Genomic DNA, 15916 nt, shown 5'->3' on the forward strand with positions numbered 1-15916 from the left:
TATCTTTTTAGAACGTCCGATATTTTTCAGAACAGGCAGTTTGGCCCAAAAGAAACACAATTTGGGAACTTCTGTTTAAAACAGGAGGCTTTAAATGATCTGAGATAATAGCCATCTCAGAACAGGCTATATTACCAAGGACACACAGATACTCCCACCCACTCGCACGCAGTCACCCGCTCACACACACACAACATAAATAAGGGGCAGGTAACAGGAAAACAAATATATACCAGCACAACCCCAAAATGCCATTGTGAAGGATACTTGAGAACAATGGATTGTCGAGAACCTTTAAACTATTTCTTTTTAGCACCCGTACAATAAAACTGTACCATTTACAATAATGATAAAAAACAAATCTCAGTTCAAAACAAGTTAAAGTGCCGTCTGTTTTGCGCCACACGACACATTGCTATCTGTCTTTTAACAAGGGTTCATTTTTCATTATATTTGTGTAGTTAGCTCGCACTCTCGCTGTTAGAATGGCTTTAAAAATAGCATTTACTATAAAAGTAAGAAGTGTATTAGAGAAGGAGGATTTGGGAGAGAGGTAGAGGAAGGAACACCCCTGTTTTGTCACCCCTTTCCTGCAGTCACTGCTTTATGGTTTGCAAACAGATGCATTTTAGTGTTGTTCATGTTTCAAAAGTCTACACTGCACCTTATCTTAGGACTTCCTCTATAAGGTCTGTCTTTAACAATTTGTCACGACTCCAGGAAGACTACATAAATTGACTCCCGGAATACAAGGTGCTCTATTTAGCAATAGCCATCTCTTCACAGAGAAGTAGAATAATTGCAGTATCCACATTTTTTCTGTCACTAGGTTTGTTCAAGAAAATTAGCCCCTTTCTCTTTCCGACTTAACTATCTTTGCTACCTATTTGAGTAAATGGACATTTATTGTTCAACGCATCAACCTGCAGTGCTGATTAAGAGTTTCTAAAGCATCCACAATACCTCAAGCCGGTTTTTCATTTCACTGCATCTCAGGTGAACACTGGCTCGATAGTCAAACGTTTAGGAGGCAGAGGAGCTGCTCTAATAGAGGCTGATGTGGTAAAGTCCAGAATCCCATCTGTGAGTGGTCAATGCTGATTTTAAACAATATCAGCTCTCTGTTCTTCCTTTTGATCCACCATGTGTAAACAAATAAATCTGGAAGGCAACTGGTTGGGTGCCAAAGGGTACAGCTAGTGTTTTTTTCGGCACCCGATAAAAAACACGAGATACCACTAACATAAATACGAAGCAGTCACCCTGTCTGACCATATTAACTCATAAGGTATTATCTGTGACTTTTAGGTTCATAGGCACTTTCTAATAGTATCCACAAGCGAAACCTTCAGGAAAAAAAGAAAAGCTACGGCCACCACAGCGCGTACAGAAACCTCTGGTGTTGCAGAGGGACCTTTCCTAACCTAGTATAATTTGATGGTCTGGATATCCAACCATTACAGTCACTCAAACTCTACAGTTTTATCACCTATCTTGAATACTTTTGTATACATGAAAGGGATTCGGCCCTTTTCCATCAATTTCTGAATTGCACTACTCTTGACATGTGACCCTGCGCCAGGCAATATAAATTATAGATGAATTGATTACAACTAAGTGGCAAAGATTTAAAATGGGTCATGGACAAAATAAATCAACTATTGCTTATGTCTCCACTTTGCTAATCAAGGTGGCTCTGCAAAATGTCTGTAGGCAAAATACAGAGAAGACACTACCTCCTCAAATCAAATCTCATTAATTTTACATATGACATGGAGAATGTATGAATTTTGTTTGGTGTGGAAGCTTTCAGGAAGAAACAAGACAGCGAGAGTGAGTGCTACAAACCCATCGCACATATTTTTGAATCTGTTTGACCCAGTGACTGTTGGAAGATTCACCATCTATGGACTCTAACTCTGGTTCTGGCCAGCACAATCAGATCCTTCTTACAAGGAATCCACCATGCAACCATGAACCAACGGGAAACACAGATAGGAGAGTAAGGAATCTAGCTTTTTTGCTTCTGTTCATGCTTCTGTTCATTCTCCTAGTTTTCATCCAGACCTCCAATGAGTGTTGCGGAAACACAGAAGCCGAGGCGGTGACTCCAGCAATTCCTTGCACTGCAGCCTGTATTGCAAAACTCTTCGGATGACCTCAAATATAAAGAGTAGTGCTAGTGTCTCTCTTTTTATCTTCACCAGTTATAACATTTGAATGTTAACAGATGGAGAAAATAACTAAACAACCAAAAGACTCCAGTCACCAATGCTGGTGTTTGTAGGCTGCTCCCGAATAGTTCATTTTATTGCCTCTTGTTGCGATCTGATGCAGCTGGCCCTGAGCTCAAGTTCATTTTCCTTGTCAGCTGCTTGCTGTCTGAAACTCTACTGAGGATCCCAGAAGTTTCATTAGCTCAGGTTCATATCTCACAAGCTCCAAAGTCTCTCCGTCATCTTGGGTCCACTGCTCAGGGCTTTCAGCTAACAACTGGCTTGTGGACACCTGTCTGTGGAACTCTTTCTTCTGCAAACTGGTAATTTCAAAGTGCGGGAATCGGGCTTGAAATATCCGAGATGAAAGTTTCAGTTTCTTGAGCACATCAGAAAGTAGGAACCAATTGCTGGACCTGTTGGGAACAATTAAAAAGCCATTTATTTAAGGACAAGTGCAAATTCAGAAATAACAATGCTATGGCATCTTAAGTCATTTCATGACTTGGGTATGCGTTTGGGGGGACATTCACCTGAAATTGTCAATATTAAAACTTTTCATGCTTATATCTTGTATGTGGTTGAGGCTCCAGTCTATAATGCAACAACATCTTTTTCTAATGGGAGCTGGAAATGCTATGCAGCACATAAACCTGCCAAATATTAAAAGCTGCCTTGTTGCTAGAAATGGAAGAGTTTAAAAATAATGCACACTAATGATTTTTTGTTTGCTCTTAGAATTGTTAGATTGTTGGGATATATATTTTGGGCATTATTAATGATAATTACTATGTCTTTAAATTTTTTTGCATATATAGTCAGAATTAACAGGATTGCAGTTGAAAATCATGTTATTTAATACATAAAAGTGTGTTTATTAATGTGTTATAGTTATGCCACATTTTCCGGTCAGACGCCATCTTAGACAAGATGGATGCCATCTCAGTCATTCACTCCTGCTATCCTTCATGTGTGCCCCTTCTGTGACCATCGTCTCCCCTCAGGTTCCACAGAGCAGTCAAGTTGATTTGTAATGGTTTAATTAGATAAAGATATATATATATATATATATATATATATATATATATATATATATATATATATATATATATATATATATATATATATATATCTGCACGAAAACTCCTCTACACCACTTTCAATTCCACACGGACCGGCGAGGCGTTCACACAGGAGACGGACCACTGGACCAGTTACAGGTTTCTTTATTATTACAGGTACAGCTGGAAAAAGTGCATTACGCGTTTCTGTCTAAACAAGCCCTCGCTTACATGTAATGACTGTTTTTTACTCGTTTAGATTTATACTGCTAGGTGGCTTACCAATCCCAGCCCTCTGACCAGGTCATGTGACCATAGACATAAACAACATATTTAATATTGTAGTTCTTACTGTGCAAATGTGCAAGGAGATATAAATATCTGTTTCTATATATATACATACACACATAAATATATAAGTATATACACACACACAAACACGCATTTATGTGTGTGAGCATTTAAAAATATACACGCAAATATATACACACATAAAAAGTGTTTGTACCTACCTGTACATTATCTACCAAGCATATGCCTTTGCCATGAATGCCATTACCACAAATAAACCCGATTTATATATATATATATATATTTTTTTATACTTACCTGTAAAATATGCCTTTTCCTTCATGCTTATTAAACGAAATTCATTGTAAAAGCATGCGTGGTAATGGGATTTGCACTGTAACAGCATGCATTACAATGGAATGTGTAGTTCCATCATACATCCAAAGACAAAATGTTTCTGACCAGACTATGATGATTTTGCAGTTTTATTAATTTGTCACATGAAAACTGTGTATTACAAAACCCTGGATTTTGGAGGTGAGCCAGAAGACTTCCCCGTTCTACTAGGGATGCTGTCCAACTCCTTTTTGATTTCCCTGCTCATTTGGGACTTAGAATAATTTAGATTTGGCATACTCTGAATAATTCTGCACCTGTGACTCTTTATTGCAAACTTTTGTAGCGCGTATTTTTTAGTTTTTTAATAAAACCCTTTAAATCCTTACTGTTCTAGCACTCAATTGTTGAGTGTGACTCCTTACTTATTAGAACTGTTTTGCTTTGCTAATCAATGTTCAGGATTTGCCATAGTTGCCAGATTCAACCTGTGGGAGAACTGAATGTGGTAAATATTTTCGTTGTCAAAATTTCAGGATATGGTTTTTCTCCAACAAATCTTGGTAGCAGAGAATAGTAGCACTTTGGAGAGTACCTCCTTATGCCAAGAGTTACCTTTAGGTTTCCTTTTGGTCGCGTCAGCTGTCCAGGAAGATAGTGGACTTTTCAGTGCCGAGATTTTTATGAGAAGTCTGACTTGCAGTGAGGTTTCTGAAAGATTCTGAGGGTAAGCATGAATAGGGTAGTATGTTTTAGTTGAAGGCTTTGGGAGGTAGTTGTGATGCGTTGCATTAGTTTGAGTTTGTGAAATGGACTGTTCTGCTGTATGCGAAGTGTTTGGCTATGCAGCGCTGATTCTGGGTTAAATTGGTGGTCTGATCACTGTTGTGCTGATGTATTATGGTTATTTATGAATTTCCTCTACAAAGAATTTGTTTACTGTTGGTGGAATTATTGGATTAACTGAAATCCAAGATGTTGACACATTCCGCTTTTTTTGTCTCTATAAGGTGGCATGTAGTGCACGGTGCGGTATGCACAGAGAGAGGTTTCCTGAATTAATTAACTTTTCATTTCAGGGTTGTGTGCATTTAACCTGTGTTGGCATATCTTGTTCCTTACTGCATTAGAGTAAGTGCTTCAGGCAGGTCGGCTTACTGCTGGACAAGAGTCTACCTAGTGTGGGTTGAGTTGAGTTTTAAAACTCAAACAGGAAGGGTGAGGTTATTTGTTCTTACCTCTATTTTATTGTGAGATGCTTTCCATCTCAATACTCAGTTTTTTTTTTACTTAAGCTGAGCAGACAGTGGTTTATTTTGTGTAAAATAATTTGGAAAGGGGTTGTAATTGTTTTCCTCGTTCACTGAGAAGTCATGCTGTGAATGCTTGATCAGCCACGGAGCCACATTGGGATTAGTGAGACGTCACCACAAAGCTGTGCTCAGTTATTTTGCATGATTTTTTAGATGTCACTTGAGCAACAATAATGGGTGCTGTTATTAAAAACACTAAAGTTTCTGTTGTCCCTCCTGCTGGCGGCCAGAAATTACCTGCTTAGGGGTACCTTTGCATATGAAATGATGACCAATACTGTGTTCTATAGATGAGCCTGGATTTCTGAAGGCATGATTACACTGCTACAGTTAAAAGCTTCCAGTGTCCTTTCGATTGTACCTTTAATACTAAGAAGCGGGATTTCATGAGACCGACAATAAATGAGAGTAAGCTGTTATCCTGACTCCAATAATTTAAGGCATTGAACAAGTGGGATCAAATGGCCACTCAGAAGGAAAAAAGAACATTGCAAAACAAGTGACATGTTTGTTTAGGTAATGGTTGGAGAGTCAGTGGGATATACAGAATAAATGCTGAAGGGTGGATACAATGGAAGATGTAAGGAAGGGGTTTCTTGCAATAGTATAGAGAACTGAGGATAAGGAGAAAAGTATGAAGGAAAAGTAATCGAATCAGGATACTGATGAGGAGGATAGTTTTATTAACGATCTATTGTAGATCTCCTCCATATGTTACCAATGTATCAGGAACTGGTGCTGGTCCTAGCAGTGTACCTGCTATGGGTACAGTGGGAGATAGGACAGCTGTCTAGAGACTGAGAACAACCACAGATGGTGTTGCTGGTTCAATAGCGAGTGCCCAACCTGAAATTACAATGACACTGGTGACGAGTTCTAGTGGAGACACACCTGTGCTTCTCAAACTAAGAGGAATTTACTGGTTACTACAACCGTTATAGAGCAACTACTAAGGAGAGAACTATTAATGTTGGACTTTTAAAAATTGTATTTGAATACATTTAAAATAAATAATTGATTTAAACAGGGTACTTACATACAATGCTGATGAAATGAGATATTTCATCAAAAAAACAGCCAAATGTGCAAAAGGAGCTAAAGATAAAATGGAGGAGTTAGCCGATGAGTGCGAGGTTGATATCGGTAAGATGAAGAATGTGAGGAAAAATTATAAAATGGATCGAACACATGTTAAAATAAAAGCTTTGGGATGGATGACTTTACAAACTCATATTAAGGATTTGTTTGAAAATACCATGGAATGGAGCGATTTCAGGAAATACAGGGAAAGGTGGAAGAGAGTGACAACAGATAAACAGAATATGAAAGAATCAGAGAGTAAGGCGAAGCCATGCGTTAATGACTCGCAACTGGGACCAGTGATGATTTGGGAGTTTTGATTGAGAGAGGTGCGTGGGGGAAATCTAGTATATATTTAGTGTACAAGAACTGAGCACAATGCCTTAACTACGACATTTCCAAATTGAGGGAAGCGAGATAGGTGGCAAAAGAGGTTCATAGTTTGACGACAATTTCATAGATGTTGTAGACTGATTGAAATTCACTGAGATAGTGATCCCTAGTGATTTATAGACTGAATGCAACGCTGTGGTGGCATGGCCGACGGAGGGACTCGATAAAGTTGCCCCTTATAATGCTTCTGCTGAGTAAGTGGCTAACAAATACTGACAGTTGTTTGAACATTTGAAAAAGAAGGTGCCTGAGAACGATATTAATTGGGTGAAAAGTTTGAGAACTTGACAGGAACCAAAGGAGTTAGTGCATGCTTATTATGAGTGGCTAATGCATATTTTTAAAAGGCAAAGCGGAGTTGATGATTCTGAGAAAGATGGGGTCAGTTGTTTTGTTTACACTTTTGGTATTGGTTTACATCCAGAGCCGATTAGTCATAAACAACAAAGTCAAATGTGCTGGCAGACAAAGAGTACAGATGAGATTTTGAAACTGGTAAAATACACTAGTGATTGGGTTGCATGCAAAGCTGATAAAGAGTAAGGAGAAGTTGATTGGTTTGTGTGCACAACATTTTGAGAGAAATACCCGGAATTAGTTGATGGGTTCAGATATGGGATATGTTCAAGCTGTAAATGCTGGAGTGAATGGAAAGACTCAGACTCAATGTGTGAGAATGGGAAATAGACAAATGCAAGTAGCTGGAAGAGGAACAATGGAAAACAGTTCTCAAATGAAGGCAAATACTGAAATGCTGAAAATCAATATTTCTGGTCACTTCTGCAGGAAAATTTAACTGGAAACAGGAATGTAGATAGAATTCAGATGGATTTCAGAATGAATTTGTTCCCCAGGTGCAGAAAATTATGTTGTCCATGGCCCGGACTCAAAAGAATCCTGTTCAAGGTGTGCATAATCAGAAATCGTTTTGCATGACAATGGCTCCAGAGTTGAAGCAAAATATAAAGAGAAAAATACTATTTAGGGCAGGGTACCCAGCAGAATCGATTGATTCGGAGTTAAGGTTCCCAGTCCAAATAGGGCAAAAAGGAAAATAAACATTAGTTCATTTTGTTTGATTGAAGTCCTGTGAATTTTGCTGGGTAAGGATTTGCTTTGCAAAATGAATTGTGCAATTTAAAGCACGCCGGATGGTGTCTTTCTTGTTTGAGAGGCCAATATGGAGCGTTGAAGGCTGCCCATGCAGTATGTTCCATTTCTAAAACTTGAAGCATCCTATCAACAGAAGGTAACTTCAGCTCATATGGCAGTGTTGATTGCATTAAAAAGAGCTTCTTGCAGTCAGAAAATCTGTTTGTGTATGATTTTGGCCAACTGTGGTCGCATACAGGATTAAATAAGAAATGCCTCTATATACTTGATCTCTTGAAGGCTAGATAGTTTATTAATGTTTCATCAATTAAAATCCTTACATACAATAAAAATAAGTACTTTCAAACCCAACCCGCTAATTAATTCTTAACTGCGTTCTTATGACAGTTGAGGCTGTGCATTTGTCCAGCAGTTAACCTCAGAGTCCTTAATACTTTAAGATGTCAAGAGGGTCAATCATTAGCAGGCTCTGTCCAAGAATTGCCCTTGTACGACAATAATTCTCCTTGCAGTGCATGCAGAGAGGATCCACCAAAAGATTAAATTAATTCCCATATTGCACAGTTCCCTTATTGCACTTGTCCGACCCGAATAACCCTCATGACATGATCGGCCCATAGCGTGAACACAAAATACCAATAATTATAAAATGGCAAGCCCCAGAGTGTAATCCACTTGGACATCTTGCACAGTTAAATTAAAATCCTTACAGGATTAAAAATTAAAAGAAATATGTGTGCCTAGCAGGTGTCTGTAAGATATAGAAGAATGCATCGATTAGGCAGATATCTTTAAAATATAGAATGTATCAACTAGTCAGCCCACAAAGTAAAATACAAATTCATTAGTCATTAATAATTGTGCAAAGATACTATTCACATTCCAGGATAGAATACTGCTTCTTTAACCATTAGGTTGTGAGAAGGGGGATACCTCCTTCACCTTATGTTTAAGGTCTGCTTTTATTAGGAATTATGAGTATTGGCAGGCTTAATGGAGTATCCAAGGGATTAAAGCAGGCAAAAACTGCGTGTCTGTATGATCGTATACCCCAGATGTAAAAAGGTGTTATTAGGAGAGCATTTCTTTCGATTAACAGTTTAATGGAACTCAACAGGGAGATTGTTGTGGTCAAGTGCGCTACTCATACGGCTGGAAAATGTTTGGTTATGATTTGAAATAATTATGCAGAACAGATAGCTAGATATTGTGCCTAAAACTGTGGTTCAAGAAACGGAACATACTAAAGCAAGAATAAACTCAATACAGCTTGACCGTATAGTGGGTTCACCAGCTCTGTTCCCATACATTCATAAGAGCCTGGGTGCATACACTCCAATCATAATCCCCAGACACTACAACTCAGCTGAGCAGTAGGCCCCCACCCCCGCTACCAACATGTTGACTCCAGCCAGCTGCACTAGAGGACCAAGCAGTTAGGTTGTCATCAGGGACGTCAATTCTAGAATTCTTTTGAGGATAACAAGGACACTGTGGGTGACACTACTAGAGTGGAAGGCCTTCAAGATGACCATCAGAGGACACTGTGCAGGGGCCATCTGGAACATAATTAAGCAATTTTTCGACTCACTCCGTAAAATAGAGACACAGCTGCTACAACACAAAACACATGAGGCAGAAGGGGGAGGAAATGCTCAGTGTCTAGAGACATTGCTGGCAGAACATACAGAACAAATGGAAAGGCTCAGGTGCCACAATTACGGAGCACACACTGCACGCACACATGCGTCAGCAGAACAGGCAAGCCAGATGTTGGGTTGGCTCATTCGGCAGGAACACACCCGTCGACCAATAGGAGCACTACGCATAGAAACTGGGCAGTTAGTATATACCAACAAGAGATACACTCTGCCATGACACGCCGCTATGCCACACTTTATCAATCCAGGGAGCAGTGTAACGAAGAAGACCTACAAGTGTTCTTGGATGCTATACAGTTACCAGTGGCAACACCAGATCATAGGGAAACATTGAATGAGCCCATCAGGCTAGAGGAACTTAAGGTTGCAATCGCATCTCTGGCCACAGGGAAAACACCAGGCCCGGATGGACTTCCTGCGGAGTATTACAAAGCCTATCAAACAACACTGGCACCACGTCTGCGGCGCTGTTCACGGCGGCTTTGGATAAGGGGTGTCTTCCGCTGTCGCTACGCGAGATGAACCTGGTGACATTGCTTAAGCCTGACAAGGATCCCACTGAGGTAGGCGTGTATAGGCCACTAGCATTGCTCAATGTGGATGACAGTTTTGGAGAAAGTCCTAGCAGACAGGCTTGCACAGGTGGTCCCTACCCGGATTCATGCCGATCAGAACGGGGTTGTGCCGTCCCGAAAGACCTCATCCAACTTGCGACGTTTCTTCAGGATCACGGCGGGCTCTGTAATCCAATGGCCACGAGCAGGCTGCCTAATTCTAAATCTAGAAAAGGTATCTGACACCTTGGAGTGGGGGTACCTGTTTGCGGCCCAGGAGAGGTATAACCGAGGTGCCATGTTTATCCGGATGACCCGTTCATTATACATGGAGCCGTCGGTAAAGGTCAAGGTGGGCCTGCACATATCGTACACGATCCCAGTACGCAGAGGGACCAGGCAAGGCTGCCCCTTGCCCCCACTATTCTTTGCACTTGCCATAGAACCGCTGGCAGAGACAATTCACAGCTCACAGCTGGTGAGCATGAGCATGGAATGAGGAGTAAGGACAGAATATCATTTATAGATAAAGACATCAGTAGCAATCACTGACTGCTGGGGAGGTGGGGGTATGTGAACCTACGGAACTACACGCTACACACAGACAGAAAGCAATCACACAGAACACTTTAATTTCAAGAGTGTTTCATGTAGGAATTCCCTTTTTGTGTGGATTATCTACCTAATTATAAGCAAATGCGCTTTGTATTGCCCATGACTGGTGGTAGCAGCATTAAGGTGGGGACGTGATCTAAAACGGGATCCCAGGTGGGTCTTTCATTTTTGAGATGTTATTCCTCCTCTTTGATTTCCTCCTGCATCATGATAGAACAGTACCTCCTTGGTTGACAAAGAGACATGAAATAACCCTTTGATCCTAAGAGACTGAGTGTAGTATTCTGGACACACTCCTATAAAGTTGTGTATTTAAGAGTGTCCATGGACTTGGTCTTCCGCATCAGAGTGCTTCACTTTGGCTCATGGGCTTTGATGTTGCACACTTATGAAAATACTCAATCACTGTACTGGCACCTCTGCATACAATGTCCTAGGCACACAAGCATTGCACCAAAAATCAAGTAGGTTAATGTGGAAGGCAGAGAGTAACAAATACTATCTGTAGAGCTATGGAAATCTTTAATGATAGTTCAGGCGAAACTCAAAAAAGCTTTTTGTCAATCCTGTGAGAACTGAGTCTAGAGAAAGCTAGTTGTCTCTGGGAGGCCTCCACCAGATGAGTGTTGAATTGAGACAAGTCAGGTAAGGAATATGCTACTTACCAGTATGCATCTGTTCTTGGCATAGAGGGCTGCAGAGTGGTACATTATGAATAGATCGCCATCTGGTGTTGGGCTCGGATGATTGCACTTTGTTTTTCTCTTGGAGAGTCTTTTGTATGTTGGTGACTCCTCCCTTAGTTGGTAGTGCGCATGGGCATCTGCTCCATCCTTAGATTGTTTTGCCATAGTAGGGTTAGATGGAGTAGTATAGTAGAATACAGATAAGAATGCCCATGTAAGTGTATCTAAATAAGATAATGTTGGAACAGACACAGGTTTCCGGGGAGGCTGGGAGGGCATGTACCACTCTGCAGCCCTCAATGCCAAGAACAGATGCATACTGGTAAGTAGCATATTCCGTTCGAGGCATATGGGCTGCAGATGGTACATTATGAATAGACTATACAGCAGTTCTCTCCCTAGCGGTGGTCGCCCGTGTCTGTTGCAACTGTTTGAAACAATGTTTTTAATACTGCTTGTCCCACTCTAGCTTGTTGTGTTGCGTGCACATCAACACAATAGTGTTTTGTGAAAGTGTGCGGTGTAACCCAGGTAGCCGCTTTGCATATGTCATCTAGTGGAATGTTTCCCAGAAATGCCATAGATGCTCCTAGTTTACGTGTAGAGTGAGCTCTAGGAGGAACAGTTAATGTTCTCTTTGCCTTTAAGTAGCATATTTGAATGCATTTTACAATCCATCTGGCAATGCCCGCTTTGGAGATGGGATTGCCTTTATGTGTGGGAGAAAACGCAACAAATAGCTGTTTTGTCTTTCTGAAAGTTTGTGTTCTCTCTATATAGTACAATATGGCCCTCCTAACATCCAGTGTATGTAGGGCTCTTTCTGCTACTGTTTGTGGTTTTGGAAAGAAAACCGGTAATTCCACTGACTGATTGATGTGGAATGCTGAGATAACCTTTGGTAAGAATTTTGGGTTTGTTCTAAGAATCACTTTATTTTGGTGTAGCTGCATAAATGGTTCTTGAATCGTAAAAGCCTGCAGTTCACTTACTCTTCTAAGTGACGTGATAGCTATGAGGAAGGCCACCTTCCATGTGAGGAATTGTATTTCACACCTATGCATAGGTTCAAAGGGTGGCCCCATTAGTCTGGTAAGCACTATGTTGAGATTCCAGACTGGGGAAGGTGGTCTTCTTGGTGGAATGACTCTTTTGAGTCCTTCCATGAAAGCTTTAATTGCTGGTACTTTAAACAGTGACAGGTGTTGCCTGTTTTGTAGGTACGCCGCTATGGCTGCTAGATGAACCCTAATAGAGGTATATGCTAGATTACATTGCTGTAAGTGTAATAAATAGCAAATGATTTGTTTAGTGGATGCGTCCAGAGGGTTGATGTGCTTACTGTTACAGTGTATAGCAAACCTCTTCCATTTTGCTGCATAACATGCTCTGGTGGTAGGACGTCTTGCCTGTTTAATGATTTCCATGCATTCTGGTGGTAAATCTAAATACCCAAACTCTATGACCTCAGGAGCCAGATCGCTAGGTTCAGTTGTTTGGGATCTGGGTGCATTATTTCTCCATGGTTCTGTGTAAGATGCATGGGTAATAACCTTAGCTTTTGATGTGGTACTTGTGAGAGTTGTAGCAGCGTGGTGAACCACGGCTGTCTTGCCCACGTGGGTGCCACTAGTATCATTGTCATTGAGTGTTGCTGCAGTTTCCTCACCAGTAATGGAATTAGTGGTAGAGGAGGGAACGCGTAAGCAAATTTGTTGGACCAATTTATCCACAGTGCATTGCCCTGGGACCTTTGGTGTGGGTACCTGGATGCGAATTGTTTGCATTTTGCGTTCTGATGATTTGCAAACAGATCTATCTCTGGTTGCCCCCATTTTTGGAAGAATGGCTGTAGTATTTGGTCGTGCAGTTCCCATTCGTGAACTTGTTCTGACTGTCTGCTTAGGATGTCTGCTATTTGATTTTGAATTCCTGGTAGGTGTTCCGCTAACAGGTAGATTTTTTGCGGAATGGCCCATCTCCATATGTCCTGTGCTAGTTTGGACAGTTGGAGAGAGTGTGTCCCCCCCTGTTTTTGAATATAATACATTGCAGTCATGTTGTCTGTTCTGATCAGGACTGCTTTGTTTGTTATTTGCATTTGGAAAGCTTTTAGTGCTAGAAATATTGCTAATAGTTCCAGGTAGTTGATGTGCAGTTTCTTTTGCTGCGCACTCCACTTCCCCTGTACTGTGTATTTGTCCATATGCGCTCCCCATCCGGAGAGCGATGCGTCCGCTGTTATTATTACTTGTGGAATTGGCTCTAGGAACGACCGTCCCTTGGAAATGTTTTCTGTGTTCCACCACTTCAGAGAGCGATACGTCCGGTCGTTTACCAACACCAGATCTGTAATCTGACCTTGAGCCTGATTCCACTGTGTCGCTAGACACTCTTGTAGTGGGCGCATTTGTAGTCTGGCATGTGGTATTAGCAGTATGCAAGAGGACATCATGCCTAATAGTTGCATAAACACTCGTGCTGGTAGTGAGTGTTGTGGTTGAAATCTTTGTATTAACCCGACCATTGTCAGTACTCTGATTGGGTTGGGGTATGCTATTGCCTTTTCTGTGTCTACTGTAGCCCCCAGGTATTGCTGGATCTGGTTTGGTTGCAGGTGTGATTTTTTGTAGTTCACCGTAAACCCTAGGTGGTGCAGCAGTTGAATTGTCTTCTGTGTGTTGTGAAGACATTCCTCCTTTGATTTGGCCTTTATTAGCCAATCGTCCAAGTATGGGAAGACATGTATTTGTTGTCTTCTTAGGTGTGCTGCCACCACAGCTAGGCATTTTGTGAAAACTCTCGGTGCTGTTGTGACACCGAACGGAAGGACCTTGAACTGGTAGTGTTGTCCTTCTAACACAAACCTTAGGTATTTTCTGTGGGCTTTGTGAATTGGGATATGAAAGTAAGCGTCTTTTAGATCCAGTGTAGAAAGAAAGTCCCCTTTCTTCAGTAAAGGGAGTACTTGTTGGAGCGTGACCATGTGGAAGTGTTCCGAATTTATGTAAGCATTGAGAGGTCTGAGGTCTAATATTGGTCGTAGGGACCCGTCCTTTTTGGGGATCAGGAAGTATAGAGAGTATACTCCTGTTCCTTGTTGATCCTTTGGGACCTTCTCTATTGCATGCTTTTGTAGAAGTGCTGGCACTTCTTCTCTTAACAATGTCAGATGATCCTGACTCATTGGACGCTGTTTGGGGGGGATGTTTGGTGGGGTAGCTGTGAGTTCTAGGCAATAACCATGTTGGATAATTTGTCTCACCCACTTGTCTGACGTGATGTTTTCCCAGACAGGTAGGAACTGTGATAGACGTCCCCCGACCGGTGTTATGTGGTCTGGGGGGAGATCTATGAAGTCACTGTTTTGGTGTTGAGGCGTTGCGGTTGTTATTATTTCCGCGGCCTCTACCCTTATTGTTGTTACCTCTGTAATTACCTCTTGAATTACCTCTGGGTGATGTTGGTGTGAAAGATGTGGATTGCTGATTTGTTCCTGTGTTTTTTGAGCCCCCTCTATAGGTGGATCTACGAAAGGAACCTCTGTGCGTTGGCTGTTGCAATGCTCCCATTGACTTAGCCGTTTCCGTATCTTTCTTCATCTTTTCTAATGTCTCGTCTGTACTTGAACCAAACAATGTCTTCTGGTCAAATGGTCTGTTCAGTAGGGCTGTTTGAACTTCTTGTTTGAATCCAGAGATTCTAAGCCACGCGTGCCTTCTTAGCATGACACTAGTGTTAATAGACCTTGCTGCAGTGTCTGCTGCGTCTAATGCACACTTAATGGAAGTATTGGTTATTATTTTACCTTCCTGTATTAATTGGTCTGCCTTCTTCTGATGTTCTTTTGGAAGATGTGTGAGAAGTTTCTCTAACTCATCATAATGTGCCCTGTCGTACCGTGCGAGTAGTGCTTGTGTATTAGCTATACGCCAGCTATTCGCTGCCTGTGATGCTACTCTTTTGCCTGATGCATCTATTAACTTCGACTCTTTATCTGGTGGAGGAGCCTCTCCTGTAGATAATGAGTTTGCTCTTTTACGAGCATTTGAGACCACCAGTGAGTCTAGAGGTACATGCCCTCTAATAAATATTGGGTCCTTTGGAGCCGCTTTGTATTTCTTATCGATTCTTGTGTTTAACACCCTGGCTCTCACTGGGTTTTCGAATATTTCTTCTGTGTGAGTGAGAAGACCCTTTAGCATAGGAAGAGTACCTGATGTTCTCTGTGCACTAGGTAGAGTCTCTAACAAGAAATCCTCTATCTGAGGTTCTGTGTGCATATCTAGTTTGTGATATTTTGCTGCCCTATTAATGAGCTGCACAAAACCTGTGTTATCATCAGGTGGTGAAGGCTTTGAGGGGTATAGCTCTGGGTCGTTGTCCTCATCTGACCCTACATCGTAATTTTCCCATGGATCTTCCTCATCTTGGATAGATTCGTCATCCCCTTGAGGTTCTCCCTCCCCTATATCACTGTCTACATCTGACTGAGGTGTAGCTGGTCTTGGTGTGGAGGGTGTAGGAATATGTGGCCTATTGTGAGGAATAGGAGAAGAGGGTGTGTCTCTAGGACGAGGAGAAGCAGGAGGAGTTA

At 41.4% G+C, this 15916-nt stretch overlaps 1 protein-coding gene across 10 annotated transcripts in view; it reads right to left on the bottom strand.

Annotated features, from left to right (window-relative positions):
- Positions 1-279: 279 nt before the first annotated feature.
- The window catches only part of BCORL1 (BCL6 corepressor like 1), a 962450-nt gene continuing 946813 nt past the window's right edge, over positions 280-15916 (bottom strand). For all 10 annotated transcript variants that reach the window (XM_086918805.1, XM_086918802.1, XM_086918799.1 and 7 more), the window contains one exon: positions 280-2632. In XM_086918805.1, the coding sequence (XP_086774931.1) occupies positions 2368-2632 (265 nt within the window). In that variant the 3' untranslated portion in view covers positions 280-2367. The remainder of the gene's footprint in view (positions 2633-15916) is intronic.

The sequence above is a fragment of the Lissotriton vulgaris genome, chromosome 4_1 (genome assembly GCF_964263255.1).
Source record: "Lissotriton vulgaris chromosome 4_1, aLisVul1.2, whole genome shotgun sequence".
Classification (NCBI taxonomy): Eukaryota; Metazoa; Chordata; class Amphibia; order Caudata; family Salamandridae; genus Lissotriton; species Lissotriton vulgaris.